The sequence below is a fragment of the Phycodurus eques genome, chromosome 1 (genome assembly GCF_024500275.1).
Source record: "Phycodurus eques isolate BA_2022a chromosome 1, UOR_Pequ_1.1, whole genome shotgun sequence".
Lineage (NCBI taxonomy): Eukaryota > Metazoa > Chordata > Actinopteri > Syngnathiformes > Syngnathidae > Phycodurus > Phycodurus eques.
Window position 1 is genome coordinate 44531278 of NC_084525.1, and position 16689 is coordinate 44547966.

The following is a 16689-nucleotide window of genomic DNA, read 5'->3' on the forward strand; positions in this document are numbered from 1 at the left end:
CTGAATTTGTCAGATATAAACTCATACATCAACATGTAAAGGGGTATATATTTGACAGTCAGCAGAATTGATCTTTATAACAACATGAAGAAGTTTTGTTTTAATTTGGAACCTATTGTCAAAAGCGGAGAGAAACATAAATAGGAGACTTGCAGGTTACCTGGATGTTACAAAGTGGGTGAAGTGTGTTTAAACATTTAAAGGAGAGATACGTGCAGTTTTTTGTTCACAATTTAATAGAGTTCCCTTATGCCTAAACAAAAGTTTGAAACATGCTTTCGTCAAAAGGATCAAGCTGCACACTAGACTGTGTATGATTGTTTTATAATCTCGCTGAATTCCGCTTGTCTTCTATCTCATGAAAATAAGCCTCTGGTCACCCAGCCTGCTCTACTGCTGGGCCAAAGCAGAGTACGGCTTCAGTTACCATGATGACCTGGGGCGGAGCTACGGGGTTGAACAAGGCAATAGCGCCCAGAGTGTAGAAACAAAGTGAGTACCGGTAAACATTTTCACTGGTGGGGGTTATAAACTACAGTATTCTTCATACACGTCTCAATTAGTATAGTGTATCAGGGAATGTGGTGCATGTAGCAGATAACATCATCACACAAACAACCCCCACATCGACAACTTTGCCGTACATTCCAGTATGTGATTCAATTCATATTCGATGCTAACAGCTCATGCAAATCTGTGTATCTAACAAATCTCTATGTTGCTCTGCTGACTGCTTGGCTTTGATAGTTTTTCACACAGTGTAGCGAAATGGCAGCTCTTGTTTTGGGAGGAGAAACTTTGTATGGGGGTAGGATTATGTAAATGATATGAACTCTGACAACGCAATTCCGCAAACTGAGACGTGCTCGCTCGCTCACAGACAACTTTTCAGAACTCGGCAGCGCACAAAAGATTGACTTAGTTGTTCAATTTGAAACTTTATTGGCGTTAGGCAGTCGTAACAATGATTTGTATACATGCAAACAATTTAAAAAGTTAGTTTTATATCATGTGACATGTCCTCTTTAAAGAACATACTGTATAGTGATGAGCGTTAAAAGACACATTGGTATTTCTTTTGTCCTTTGTGTTGTTTTTCCTTCTCATTGTATCATTCTCAGTATATTTATAAGAAAGGTTGTATATTTTCTAGATAATAATATTATATAGGGCTGTCACAATCAAATCTTTTTAGAACAGATTATCCTATAAATATTTTGTCGACTAACCGGGTAATGGCCCCCCGCCAAAGAAATTAATATTTTTACTAATTATCGGGTAATTGGATGGATGCAGACATGACGCTATATTCCCATTGACACTTATAGCTGACTGCCTTACTTGCTGTTAGTGCCAATAGTACCAACTTTCCACCAATAGAGGTTAATACACTGAGAAAGCTATTTGAATGGAGCTGTATGTGGATATGTATCTGTATAGTAGATAGTTTGAAATACGGCGCCGGTGGAGCTTCGAGGCAGAGATATCTGTGTCAACCTATGTTTGGGTAGACTTAGCCGAGTAAGTAGATTTCTTTTTTCCCCAGCCCTAATAATATGGGCCCACAAATACAGTATAATGCATATGTCTGAGCCAAGCAGCCGCTGGCTTTCTCTGGATACCTGGCATTCAATTATCAACTGAGGGCCTCATTTACTAAGATTGCGCCTACCAGTGGCGCCTACTTATTCCATGTTGCATGCATGCCTGTACATTGTGCTGCATATGGTTGCACACAACACCGTACATTCACAACAAGGGAAATGGGAATAACCTTTCACAAGTAAAAATTGGGTTTTTTGTCTCTTCAAGTGCTCTGTATTAATAGCTCATGCTTTGGTGTTGACGAAAAAAGTAAACGTTATGAAAATCTGTTGAGAAATGATTTATTTTCCATGTCCGGGCATTGCCTTTAATTGGACTGTTGCCCCCACCAATGTGACCGCCACGTAGGCACGTTGCGTAGCCGGACTAGTAGAGCGCGCTGGCGTATCTAATCCTCTCCTCATATTTGTGGGTTTGATTCCCACTACTACTGACCAATGTCTATACATACACATACATATATATGCGTGTGTGTGAGTTTATATATATATGTGTGTGTGTGTGTGTGTGTGTATATATATATATATATATATATATATATATATATATATGTGTGTGTGTGTGTGTGTGTGTGTATAAGAGAGAGAGAGAGAGAGAGAGAGAGAGCTTGAACTATATATGTGCAGCACTCTTTGAATGCCTGCAATGTGTGTGATCAGGTTCTATGTGTGGTATGCAACACTAAAGTATCCAGTGGTCAGTATTTAGTCAGCCACCACCTGATGGAAGGAGGTTTTGACTAAAAATCTCAAGATACATGGCCCCATTCATTCTTTCCTTTACACGGATAAGTCATCCTGGTCCCATTGAAGAAATACAGCCCCAAAGCATGATGTTTCTACCCCCATGCTTCACAGTAGTATTCTTTCTACTCCAAACACGACAAGTTGAGTTTTCCCCAAAAAGTTCTATTTTGGTTTCATCTGACCATATAACATTCTCCCAATCCTTTTCTGGATCATGCAAATGCTCTCAAGCAAACTTCAGACGGGCCTGGACATGTACTGGCTGAAGCAGGGGGACACATCTGGCATTGCAGGATTTGAGTCCCTGGCGGCGTAGTGTGCTACTGATAGTAGCCTTTGTTACTTTGGTCCCAGCTCTTTGCAGGTCATTCACAAGGTCCCCCCGTGTGGTTCTGGGATTTTTGATCACCGTTCTTGTGAACATTTTGACCCCACTGGGTGAGATCTTGTGCGGAGCCCCAGATCAAGAGAGATTTTCAGTGGTCTTGTATGTCTTCTATTTTCTAATAATTGCTCCCACAGTTGATTTCTTCACACCAAACTGCTTACCTATTGCAGATTCAGTCTTCCCAGCCTGGTGCAGGTCTACAATTTTGTTTCTGGTGTCCTTTGAGAGCTCTTTGGTCTTGGCCATAGTGGAGTTTGGAGTGTGACACTTTGAGGTTCTGGACAGGTGTCTTTTATACTCATAACGAGTTCAAACAAGTGCCATTAACAGGTAACGAGTGGAGGACAGAGGAGTTAAAGAAGAAGTAACAGGTCTGTGAGAGCCAGAAATCTTGCTTCTTTGTAGGTGACCAAATACTTATTTTCCACCATAATTTGCGAATATATTATTTAAATATCAGACAATGTGATTTTCTGGATTTTTTTTTCCTCTCATTTTGTCTCTCATTGGTGAGGTATACCTACAGTGGGTACGGAATGTTTTCAGACCCCCTTAAATTTTTCACTCTTTGATGTATGCAGCCATTTGTTACAATCATTTTAGTCCATTTCCCCCTCTTATTAATGCACACACAGCACCCCATATTGACAGACAAAAACTTAATTGTTGAATTTTTTGCTGATTCATTATAAAAGAAAAAATGAAATACAGGAAGTCCGCGATTTACGAACGAGTACCGTTCCTACGCTGGCGACGTAACACGATTTTCCATGTAAGTCGGATTTCACCGTTAAAGTCGCAATTTACGACAAAATACTTCTGTTACGGGTATTGTCCCACATGATTGTGACAGCAAGCTCAGTGTGCGTGGGCGTGTGCGTCGATGTGTGAGTGAGACGGGACTGCGCAGGAGTAAGGAGTGCGCGCCGGTGCTAGTGTGTACAGTGGCAAGTGTAGTGACGGCGACCAGGGAAGAGTAGCGATTGGCGGAGGACCCGTTGACGTTGAATGTGCAGAGGAGCCAATAAAGTCATTAAAGCAGCAAATCGGTGCTTTGTGCCTTTATTGTTGCCGCCACCCAGCTCAGCTGTGCAACGAGAGAAGGGAGTTAACCCCTGCGTCTCCCGACCACGGTCAGGTGACCGTAGCAGGGGAGGTTAACACTTTGTATAAAGAAACTAAAATATATTAAAATAAAAAAATAAGATGCTGTACTTACCATTACTGCTGAAAGTGTGAAAAAGGCAAAGATACTCCCGCCGCACAAACACAGACAAGCACTATGCACTAGCTAAGTAGAAACACTATGGTGCTGGGGACAAAATGGCGGATGAGGCACGGGCGTCGTAAAGTCGAAACGGTGGCGGACGTTGTTAACCCGGGCCACGACCGATCCGGTATGGAATTCTTTTGGATGAACGCTCATATTTGTTTGGCAAGGTTTTAAGCCAGATGCCCTTCCTGACGCAACCCTCTGCATTTATCTGGGCTTGGGACCGGCCTACAGTTTGCACTGACTTGTGCTCTCATATTGAAGCCATTATGTATCATACATTTTAAAAAAATTTTTTTATTCAAAAATAAAAATGTTGATCTGCAAAATACTATTTCATGATTTTTCAAACTTTATCAACATTGCTCATACTTATGCAGGCAACATACGCTCATATCATTCCTTCACTTTCCCTCATAAAAATACCATATTAATCTTGTGATATGACTTGAAAAAATATACAAGTTTTTATTTTGAAAAAATATAACTTTTTACATAAAAATCTTCTTTTCCTTTCGGCGAGTCCCGTTTTCCATACAAGCATATTTCCTGCATCCTCCTCTTAAACACCAACAGACCTCATGTCTTCCCTTACTATATCTAGCAACCTTTTCTTTGGTCTTCCTGTAGTTCTCTTGCCAGGCAGCTCCATCCTTATCTTCCTTCAACCAATATACTCACTATCTCTCCTCTGGCTGTTTCCAAACCATCAAAGTCATCAAACTTTGTCTCCAGAACATCTAACCTTGGCTGTCCCTCTGCTCATTTCTAATCCTAAACCCAACCTGGTCACTCCGAGAGCGAACCTCAACATCTTCATTTCCGCCACCTCCAGCTCTGCTTCCTGTTGGTTCTTGTGTGCCACTGTCTCTAATCCTTACATCATGGCTGGCCTCACCACTGTCTGATAAACTTTGCTCTTCATCCTAGCAGAGACTCTTCTGTTACATAACACACCTGACATTTTCCTCAACCTGTTCCGACCTGTTTGGACATGTTTCTTCACTTCCTTATCACACTCCCCATTGCTCTGGACTGTTGACTCCAAGTATTTAAAGTCCTCCACCTTCACTATCTCTTCTCGCTGTAGCCTCATGCTTCCCCCTCCAACACTCTCATTTATTCACATATACTGTCTTACTTCGGCTAATCTTCATACCACTCCTGTCACCACCTTTCTAACTGTACCTCCAACGGGTCCCTACATTCATTGTAAATCACAATGTCATTTGCAGACAGCCTAGTCCATGGGGATTCCAGTCTAACTTCATCTGTCAGCCTATCTATCACCACTGCAGACAGGAAGGGACTCAGAGCTGATCCCTGATGCAGTCCCACCTCCACCTTAATCTCCCTGTCACACCTACAGCACACCTCACCACTGTTCTGCTCCCCTCATACATGTCCTGTACTATTCAGACATACTTCTCTGCTGCTCCAGACTTCCTCATGCAGTACCACAGTTTTCCATATAGTTTCCATATAGTTTAGGTGTATCTTATAATCCTTCATGTGAAATGCAGCAGTTCATCGTCTTGAAGCCGTTAGCTCAGTGTTAAAATATCCTCGTCTGACATCAGGGTGTCAACGTTATAAATAACAGGACGCCTTTTCCTGCGCAGGGATGTGATAAGACAACAGTCTTCTCCAACAGCACACAAAACTCCAGAAATACAGGGCCAGTGCCGAAATGACAACCAACACAAAATACAATTCTAGAGTTTCTTTTAGAGGAATATGAACAAAAATGACGTGAGACTGAAGCAAAAAACATAGTTTTTACAGTTTTCCAGTTAAAATGTTAGTTACTGTATTTAAATACAGTGGAAACTAGATAGGGGGTGGTCGTCCGATGTAGCCTATTGCCTGTTACATTGAAGCACCAAATGCATCCATATTCCTGTACAGTACAAAATTATTGTTTTGTATTTTTTTTTTTGTGGTTTAAAACGCCCAGTAAGTACAAAGGTATTGTAAACAAATATTAAAAAAAAGCTTGAAAATGTTTGAAAGTTTCACTTTTTATCCAAACCTACCACGCTTGGTCATGGTGACATTGTTGACATACAGTATTCATCAAAGGAGATTCCTTTTTTGAGCTATGAGGAATTAATGTGCTTCCTAGTTCCAAATCCATTGCAAAAGGCGAATGACATGACAAAAAAATACAACCATCATCAAATGGCTGCCACGTCAGTGCCCCACATTCAACATGGCTGCCACGTAGGCACATCTTTTGGAATTGGATCGAGTTATATTGTATATCTGTGACCTGGAAATACAACAGTCCCATTCTCTGCGTGCATTGCGCCACAGCACCATTAAACAACATCTGCCAATTCTGGACCTAACCTGCGAGAAAACCCACGCAGGCATGGGGAGAACATGCAACCTCCACACAGGCGGGGCCGGGGATTGAACCCGGGTCCTCAGAACTGTGAGACTGACGCTGTAACCAGTCGTCCACCGTGCCAATGTTTTAACTCAACACGGCAAATTGCGAAATGTCCAACTGATATTCATTGTTCCTGTGACTGCATTTATCCGGGCTTGGGACCGGCCTATAGTTTGCACTGGCTTTTTTATGTAAAGTTATGCAACTTTATTCTTGTAATTTTATGATTTTAATCTAAAAAAATATATACATTTTATTTTGAAAATACTGTATGATTTTTTTCATCTCTAAAAACATGTCTTTATTTCTTATATTATGATTTTAATTTTAAAAAGTGCAACTTTTTATTTAGAAAATATACAGATTTCTACGTAAAAAACGGACTTGTAATAAATCTTTTGTCTAAAAAATAGAAAACACTTTATTTTGAAAATGTAACTTTTTATCGCTCAGAAAATCTGACTTTATTCCGGTAGTATTACGACTTTAATCTCTAAAACATACTTTATTTTTGTAATATCACTTTAATACATATGCATTTTTAGTCTGAAAATGTATGACTTTTTATTCCTTAAATATGTAACGATATTATCATAATACTATGACTTTAATCATGAAAATATACAACTTTTCATTTTAAAAATACAGTATATGAGAATTTATTCTCCTTATGTTACCACTAGTGTTGTGTGGTGTATTGTTTTTTTCTTTCAATGTGGCCTCAATACTTCTCCGTAATATATGGATTATGGGATGAAGGACATGATTGACATTAATGACATTATTGTTATCAAAGTGTGGTGTGTTAGACTTGTGGTCATCTGCACAGGTACCAACTGAAGCTTTTCGCCAGAATGTGTTTGGACCGCCAATATCTGGCCATCGATGAGATCTCCAAGCAGCTGGATGTGGAGCTCATCTTCCTGTGCATGATGGATGAGACACTTCCCTTCGACCTGCGTGCGTCCTTCTGTCGCCTGATGCTGCATGCCCACGTGGATCGAGACCCGCAGGAACTGGTCACGCCTGTCAAGTTTGCCCGACTCTGGACCGAGATTCCCACCTCCATCACTATCAAGGAGTCAGTCTTTTGGGTAACGGGCGGTGGTGGTGGTGGAGGGGGTTGTGGGGGTTTCTATATTTGTTGTGATTGGAAGATTTATTCATAAGGCTAGATTTACACTTGAAGTTCCAGTGCCCAATTCCAATTTAAATATGATATCTAATTTTTTTGACTATTTCCATATACCTTGAAAGAGGGCGCTTGCACTTTCCCCACCCCTCTCAACCCCCTGCCTCGAGTCTGATCAAATCTCACTGAAGTACATGAGCGAGATTCTAAAATAATAATGGCATGCAATTATGAAAGTCCATCCATTCATTGACTTCCACTTATCCGAGGTCAGGTTGCGGAGGCAGCAGTTTAAGCAGGGAAGCCCAGACTTCCCTTTCCCAAGTCACTTCGTCCAGCTCTTCCGTGGGCATCCTGAGGCGTTCCCAGGCAAGCGAGGAGATGTAGTCTCTCACCATGTCCTGGGTTGTCCCTAGGGTCTCCTTCCCGGAACACCTCACCAGGGACGTGTCCAGGGGACATCCTAACCAGATGCCTGACCCACCTCATCTGGCTCCTCTCTATGTATAGGAGCAGCAGCTCGACTCTGAGCTGCTCTCGGATGACTGAGCTTCTCACCCTATCTCAAAGGGAGAGCCCAGGCACCCTGCGGAGGAAATGAATTTCGGCCGCTTGTATCTACGGTCTTGTTCTTTTGGTCACGACCCACAACTCGTGACCATAGGTGAGGGTAGGATTGTAGATCGACCGGTAAATCGAGAGCTTTGCCTTTCGGCTCAGCTCGTTATTCACCACGACAGGCCGATACAGAGTCCGTATCACTGCAGACAGAGCACCAATCTGTCGATCTCCCGCTCGATTTCCTCACTCGTGAACAAGACCTCGAGATACCTGAACTCATCCACTTCGGGCAGAATCTCTTCCTCGACCCAGAGAGGGCACTACACCCTTTTCCGACTGAGGTCTCAGGTCTCAGATTTGAAGGTGCTGATTTTCATCCCAGTCGCTTCACACTCGCAGTGAACCGCTCCAGTGAGAGCTGAATACTGTGGCTTGATGCGGCCATCAAAACCAAATCATCTGCAAAAAGCAGAGACGTAATTCTGACGTCGGCAAACCGGAATCCCTCAACGCCTCGGCTGTGCCGAGAAATTATGTGCATGAATGTAATGAATAGAATCAGAGATAAAGGGCAGCTTTGGCAGAGTCCAACCCTCCATGGAAACGTATTTGAGTTACTGCTGGCAATGGTGAGCAAAGTCTGACACCGGTCGTACAAGGACCGAACAGCCCTCATCAGCGAATCTGGTACACCATATTCCCAAAGTACCCCCCACAGGACTCCCCAAGGGACACAGTTGAACGCCTTCTCCAAGTCCACAAAACACGTTGACAGGTTGGGCATACTCACATCCACCCTCGAGGACCCTGCTGAGAGTGTAGACCTGGTCCACTGTTCAGTGGCCAGGACGAAAACCACACTGTTCCTCTTGAATCAGAGATTCAACTTCCTGATGGATTCTCCTCTCCAGAATCCCTGAATAGACCTTACCAGGAGGCTGAGGAGTGTGGTCCCCTATAGTTGGAACACACCCTCCTGTCTCCCTTCTTTAAAAAGGACAACCACCCCGGTTTGCCAATCCAGAGGCACTGTCCATGCAATGTTGCAGAGGCGTGTCGACCAGGACAGCCCTACAACATCCAGAGACTTGAGGAACTCGGGGCGGATCTTATCCACCACTGGGGCCCCTCCACCGAGGAGCTTTTAAACCACTTCTGTGACTTCAACCGCAGAGAGAGGGGAACCCACCGTAGAGTCCTCAGACTCTGCCTCCTTCTGGGGAGGCGTGTCGGGAGAATTTAGGTCTTCGACGTATTCGAGGTCTTCGAAGTATTCGAGGTCAGCAGCACTTCATCCCCACTATACACCGTGTTGATGGTGCACTGCTTCGCCCTCCTGAGATGCCAGATGGTGGACCAGAATTTCCTCGATCAAACTGCGGCATAGGGTGTCTTTTGTTGCCAAGTGCACACGTGGACACCCTTTTGTCTGAACATGGTTTTCGTTATGGATAGTCCATGATGAGGACAGAAGTCCAATAACAGAACACCGCTCAGGTTCTGATCAGGCAAGGTATTCTTCCCAGTCATGCCCTTCCATATCTAACTGTCATCACCCACGTGAGCATTGAAGTGCCCCAGCAGAACGAGGGAGTCCCTGGCACTGAGCCGTGGAGCAATCAGTATACCCACACCCGCTCTGCGCATCTCACCGTGGGCAACTCCAGAGTGCAAGAGAGTCCAACCCCTCTCTAGAAGACTGGTACCGGAACCCAAGCGGTGTGTTGATCTGAGCCCGATTATGTCCTGTCGGAATTTGTCGACCTCACACACGAGCTCAGGCTCTTTTCTCGCCAGGAAGGTGACATTCAACGTCCCTAGAGCTAGCTTCTGTAGCCAGGGATTGGACTGCCAAGATCCCTGTCTTTGGCCGCCCCCAAGCTCACAGAGCTCCCGACCCCCATGGTTCCTCCCACAGGTGGTGAGCCCATGAAAGAGCGTAGTTGTCATAAATAATCACAGAGAATACTGTTCAGCTTCAGCAAAATAGCAGCACTAGTAAAATAGTAGCACGAGCAAAACTAAACTGCAGTAGTATTAGCACTGTAAACAATGTAGCTGGCTATGGCTGTTACATTTGTAGCATGTCGTAATACAACCCCAATTCCAATGAAGTTGGGACATTGTGTTAAACATAAATAAAAACAGAATACAATGATTTGCAAATCATGTTCGACCTATATTTAATTGAATACCCTAAAAAGACAAGATATTTACTGTTCAATCTGATAAACTTGATTGTTTTTTGCAAATAATCATTAACTTAGAATTTTATGGCTGCATCACGTTCCAAAAAAGCTGGGACAGGTGGCAAAAAAGACTAAGAAAATTGAGGAATGCTCATCAAACACCTGTTTGGAACATCCCACAGGTGAACAGGCTAATTGGGAACAGGTGGGTGCCATGATTGGGTATAAAAGGAGCTTCCCTGAGTTGCTCAGTTATTCATAAGCCACTGTGTTAAATCACCTTTTCTTTCAACAACATTCAATAAACGTTTGGGAAATAGTGCAGCGTGGCGAGACTACGACAGTGAGTGCACGAGTAATGTATAATTGGCCCGACAGAAATGTGACAACAATCTCAAGACAAAGAATTGGTGGCATGTTGCAATGGAATTATAAGTTAGCTATTTAAAAAGTTGCTGGCAAGAGAGAAGAAGCTGTTGGAATGTCTTCTAGTTTTAGTTTGCATTGTTTGGTAGCAGCGGCTGGAGGCTGGTTAGAGTGTCTGCCTCACAGTTCTGAGGAGTGGGGTTCAATCCCCGGCCCCGCCTGTGTGGAGTTTGCATGTTCTCGCCGTGCCTGCGTGGGTTTTCTCCGGGCACTCCGGTTTCCTCCCACATCCCAAAAACATGCATGGTAGGTTGAATGACAACTCTAAATTGCCCATAGGTGTGAATGTGAGTGCGAATGGTTGTTTGTTTGTATGTGCCCTGCGATTGGCTGGCAACCAGTTCAGGGTGTACCCGCCTCCTGCCTGATGATAGCTGGAATAGGCTCCAGCACGCCCGCGACCCTTGTGAGGAGAAGCGGCTCAGAAAATGGATGGATGTTCGGTAGCGGCTACCTGAGGGAAGGAGCTAGAAGAGTTGGTGACCAGGATGTGGCGGGTCCAAGAGGATTTTGCACACTCTTGTCTGTGGCGAAGGATGCCTCCTGAAGTCTACAAGGAATACATTGAGATGTGACGTATGGCAAAGGTAGAGGTGGAAAAGGCCAAACAAGAGGCATATGATGACATGTATGCCAGGATGTTGATGGAAAAGTACAGCGAAAGTCAGAAGGAGCTACATTGTGTCTTTGCGGAGCAAAAGTACCTTCTTCACATAAATACTCAAGTAAAAGTAAAAAGTGCGGTGCATTTAAAGTTCTCTGTCAAGTGCAGTTTATGGAAAACGTTACTTGAGTAAATGTAACGGAGTAAATGTAGCGCGTTACTACCCACCTCTGCACATCAGTACAGGCAGGACTAATTTTCCGCTCTGTGCTTTGTCAACGAACACTTTCTTCAAATTTTATTTTGTATTAAATGGTTGATGAATGTTCACAAGTATACATTTTATTTCGGAAATACAGTGGAGTAAAAGTGAAAGCTGCCAGAAATATAAATACCCAAGTACAGTAATTAAGTATTTGTACCCCGTTATTACAGTATTACAAGACTGTGACAAGTCACTTTACATCATATGTACCATTTAAACAAATTATGTTGTGTTCCCACCTCAGTTACGACTCCAATATGGATGACAGCAGAGACAACAAGAAGAACCGCTTTGCTAACACCATGGTCTTCATGGAGGAGTATCTCAACAACGTGTTGAATGAGGAGCTGCCATTTCACAATGAGGAGAAGAACAAGCTGACCTACGAGGTCCGTGGGCGCCTCAGGCACCACTGGGACTTTCTCTGCAGTTTTTTCCTCCTCATCTGACTTCCATCCTGTTTCCTGTGCAGGTGGTGAGTTTGGCCCGACATCTCATCTACTTCGGCTTCTATAGCTTCTTTGAGCTGCTGCGACTCACCAGAACACTGCTGGGCATCATTGACTGTGGGCCCAACCCTTCACATGGCTCTGCACTGTTCCATGATGACGGAACAGGTGACCTGCCAGCAAACGTCATGGCCAGTCAGAACCTGTCTTGTCTCTTCCTGTCCAATAATGGCCTTCACTCTAAAATGAATCCACTTAAACAAAATGACACCACACATCAAAGAGACACTTATTTTTCCCCCCTCAGAAAAAATTCACCGGGTATTGCCACTATGTCAGCATGAGTTCCATGTGTTCCAGTCTTCTAGTCTTTAGATTGTTATCACAGTATGGCTACATTGACCAACAACGTATATTTCTGTTCCGGAGAAACAAGCACAAGGATTCCCTTTTTAATTATTAGCATCTCTATTTGCCCCTCCGTGAGCTGTCACCTAATCGAGGTGGAGGGGTTTGTGTGTACCAATAATCCTCAATGCCAAGTTGGTGGAAGCTTTATGGCCCTGGTTGGGTCACTCAGTGAAAACAGGTCTTAGGTGAGGGACCAGACAAAGCACAGCTCAAAAAAAAAGATCTTTATGTCTCAAAGGTGTTCTCTGTCAATTGACTGTCTGTTGTCGTACTAGAGCGGTTCCGATTACCGGAGACAAATTCCATGTGTGTTTTTTGGACCTACTTGGCAAATAAAGATGATTCTGATTCTGAACAAACTCTCTGGCAGCAAAGGAGCCTGAGCTAGTGTGCGAGGTTGAGAAGCCCCGACTAGATATGCCTCGAAACACGGCTTTGATTCTGGAACCAGTCCTCTTGAGATGGGTTGGACTTTCTTCCACTCTGGTGTTGCTCCAGCTGAGAGATGCCGAGCAGTTGTGGGCATACTTATTGTTCCATGGCTCAGTGAACATGTACGTTAGTATTCACCCTGGTGGAAGAGAGGGTAGCCTCTTTTTGCCTCCAGGTGGGGGTTGGGGGGGGGTAGTTCCTGGCTGTTCTTTCTGCCTATGCACCAAACAACAGCTCAGAGTACCCACCCTTTTTGGAATCCTTAGAGGGGGTGCAAGAGAGCACTACAACAGGTGACTCCCTCTTTCTGCTGGGGCACTTCAGTGCTCACCTTGGCAATGGCAGTGAAACCTGGAAGGGCGTGATTGGGAGGAACCCGATCTGAACCTGAGTGGTACTTGGTTAATGAACTTCTGTCACAGATTGTCCATAATGAACACTATGTTCAAGCATCGGTGTGTCCATATTTGCATTTGGCATCAGGACAGCCTAGGCCGCAGTTCGATGATTGACTTGGTGGTCATGTCATCGGACTTGCAGCCACGTTTTTGACACGGGTGAAGAGAGGGGTGGAGCTGTCAACTGATCGACATCTGGTGGTGTATTGTCTCTGATGTTGGGGGAGGTTGCCCGGCAGGCCTGGCAGATCCAAACATATTGTGAGGGTCTGTTGACTCCACTTTACGAGTTTCAACTCCCACATCTGGCAGAACTTTGACCACGTCTCAGCCATATTCTTTGCCTCCATTCTTGAGGCGGCCAACCGGATCTGTGACTCTCTGAATCTGTTGGTGGACACCAACGATGAGGTATACTGTCAAGCTGAAACGGAATGGTGTTTTTGGCCTGTAGGACTCCAGATGCAACTGACGAGTACCAGCAGGCCAAGAGGAATGCAGCTATGGTGGCAAAAACTCTGACATGGAAGGAGTTCTCTGAGGCAATGCAGACAGACTTTTAGGAAATACTGGTCCTTACTGTATCACAGGAGGTGGAAGCCGTGTGGCATCAACATTGTGTTTGGTGACGATATCGAGCTCCACTGCTACTATAAATTACCTTTATTGATCCAAATCTCCAAACAATACTTGATGATTTTATTTTGAAACGTTGCAGAACGTCACACTATTGTCACTCTTTTTCCTGCCCTTAAGGGAAAAACGTGAAACGCTCCATTCATGGCATGGGCCAGATGATGACAACCATGGTCCTCAATAGGAAGCAGTCCTTATTTGGTGGGGTGGGGGGCCGAGGGCCAGGTCTTGTGCTTGATGGACAAAGAGTGGCTAAAAACAGCATCGACAAGATGGGCCTGACAGTAATGGACACAAAGCTGAAGATTCTGGAAATCCTGCAGGTCAGTGAGACTGTGATTAGTGACCGTTAACTCTACCCACTTGAACAGTAGGCAAATAAAATCAAACATGAAGGTTGGTAGAGCACTGAGCTGCCTCCTGCTGGAAAGTTGTAAGAATTCACTTATAGCCCCTCTTCTCTGCCCACTTCTTTCATACAGTCGCCATGTTGAGCTGTTACTACCATTAGCATTAAAAGCTTCTACTTTAGTGTTGTCCAAGTGACTTCCAATGTCATTTTTAGCAATATATTGTGTTTTTCTTCATTTAAAAGGAATGACTCCCAGTATGTTACAATATTAATGTCTATGTGTTCCGCTACTTCACTTATTTGTGTTACTTTACCTGCAGAATCGTATTTTTAATACAGATAAAGAAGACAACAACACATTATAAATAACAATAATGTCAGCAGGCCTACTGTCTATTTTTTCCACTAAATCAAACTTTAACTATTTGTTTTTTTAGAAACTAAAACGTTCCACCCATTTTCCGTACCGCTTATCCACATTACACTCACGGGTGAGCTGGAGCCTCTCCCAGCTAACTTCGGATTCAACGTACGGGTTGCCAGCCAATCGCAGCATTATAATATAATGCAATATTATTATTATTATTAATCATTTATATACTGTAGCACCTTTAAAGGGAAGCAACGACACTATTTTTATAATCATAGAATATTAGCACAAAACGATGATTACTGTGATTGCGTAACTTTACTCATTTGTCCGATAACTTCCGGGATGAGATGATTGTATCCGTTTGGAGCACGGCACCCTGGTGTGGTGGTTGACTGTCATGTCCTCGTCAGTTCATCCTGAATGTGCGTCTGGACTACCGTCTGTCCTTCCTGCTGTCCGTCTTCAAGAAGGAATTTGTGGACGTCTACCCGCTGGCCGATGCTGATGCCACCACCAGTTTGGAGCACGCAGGTGCATGCCGCCTCACGAGGGAGGCAGGGAGCGGCTGGAGATCTACCGGCAACGCAATGGTGGTTATGAGCTTCAAGCTAACAAGTGTCTGTTCCTGCAGCCACCATCAACCTACAGCACATTGGAGAGCAGGCAGAGGCCATGTTTGGAGTCGGGTACGTCAGAGAGTGTGAAACGTGTAAATGTGTGTCTTGTGTCTGACTGCATGTGTATGCATGTGTGCATGTGCGCAGGAAGGGGAACAGCATTTTGGAGGTGGATGACGAAGGCGGCCGCATGTTCCTGCGCGTCCTGATCCACCTCACCATGCACGAGTATCCGCCGCTGGTGTCCGGAGCTTTGCAGCTGCTCTTCAGACATTTCAGCCAGAGGCAGGAAGTGCTGCACACCTTCAAGCAGGTTACTCACTCACTTATTGGTTTCCATAGGGGATAAGGACTGAGTTTTTTATAATGATTTGGCAGTGCTAGGCGACTAGGCACTTGCCTTGGGTGGGGGAGCAGCTGCCCGCCCCTCACCACTGCCAAAGCTGCAGTGCAGGCATGTCACCTGAAATGTTGTCTGACAGAATCAAAATCGATCGAGAAGGCAGTGGCGTAGGTCCTATGTGGAACCGGAAGGAGCGCTGATTACATCATCACAGCATGTGACTAAAACGGACCAATCACCAGAGATGATTCACTGTGGCATTCTACGCGAGCAACAATTTTTGCCGTGTGCGCGTCAAGCGACGCAGAGGGGCAATTCGTTGGTCACGTGATGCAATTCGGGCGTTGTCGGCCGATCAACCGCGGGAGTATCAGAATCAGAATCATCTTTATTTGCCAAGTATGTCCAAAAAACACACACAAGGAATTTGTCTCCGGTAGTTGGAGCCGCTCTAGTACGACAACAATTGACAGAGAACACTTTTGAGACATTGACAAAAAACAGTCACTGAGCAATAAAGGGTTGCTAGTTATCTGGTAAAGCATTGGCATTATTATTATAATTTTTTTTATTATTATAGTTTTTTTCTTTGACAATTTTGCAAAAGATGCAGAGTCCTCTAGCACTTAGAGCAGTTCGAATGACTAATATTGCAATAGTCCGGTGCAATGACCATTGTGCAAAGGGCGCCGAGACTTCAAGGAGTGTATGCAGTTTAAAGTGACGAGTAGCGCGATAATCTGGGACAATGTTGGTTGTGCAAATGTTGCAGATACTCCTCAATCAGTGTGCAAATGGAGCAGATGCTACTCTGGCATGAGTGGCCAGTATTGGTCAACAACAGATATGCAAATAGTGCAGCGTGGCGAGACTACTACAGTGAGTGCACGAGCAATATATAATTGGCCCCACAGAAATGTGACCATGAACTCAAGTCAAAAAATTGCCAGCATGTTGTAATGGAATTGTAGGTTAGGTGTTTAAAAAATTTATCGCAAGAGGGAAGAAGCTGTTGGAATGTCTGCTAGTTCTAGTTTGCATTGATCGGTAGCGCCTACCTGAGGGAAGGAGCTGGAAGAGCTCCTTCCCTCAGG

The 16689-nt window shown here is 44.2% G+C and overlaps 1 protein-coding gene across 1 annotated transcript in view; it reads left to right on the forward strand.

Annotated features, from left to right (window-relative positions):
* itpr3 (inositol 1,4,5-trisphosphate receptor, type 3) overlaps positions 1-16689 on the forward strand; it is a 218530-nt gene that overhangs the window by 89652 nt on the left and 112189 nt on the right. The window contains exons 20-26 of the mRNA XM_061693945.1: positions 7237-7488; positions 11829-11973; positions 12057-12201; positions 14031-14233; positions 15046-15166; positions 15267-15321; positions 15400-15565. Of these exons, the coding sequence (XP_061549929.1) occupies positions 7237-7488; positions 11829-11973; positions 12057-12201; positions 14031-14233; positions 15046-15166; positions 15267-15321; positions 15400-15565 (1087 nt within the window). The remainder of the gene's footprint in view (positions 1-7236; positions 7489-11828; positions 11974-12056; positions 12202-14030; positions 14234-15045; positions 15167-15266; positions 15322-15399; positions 15566-16689) is intronic.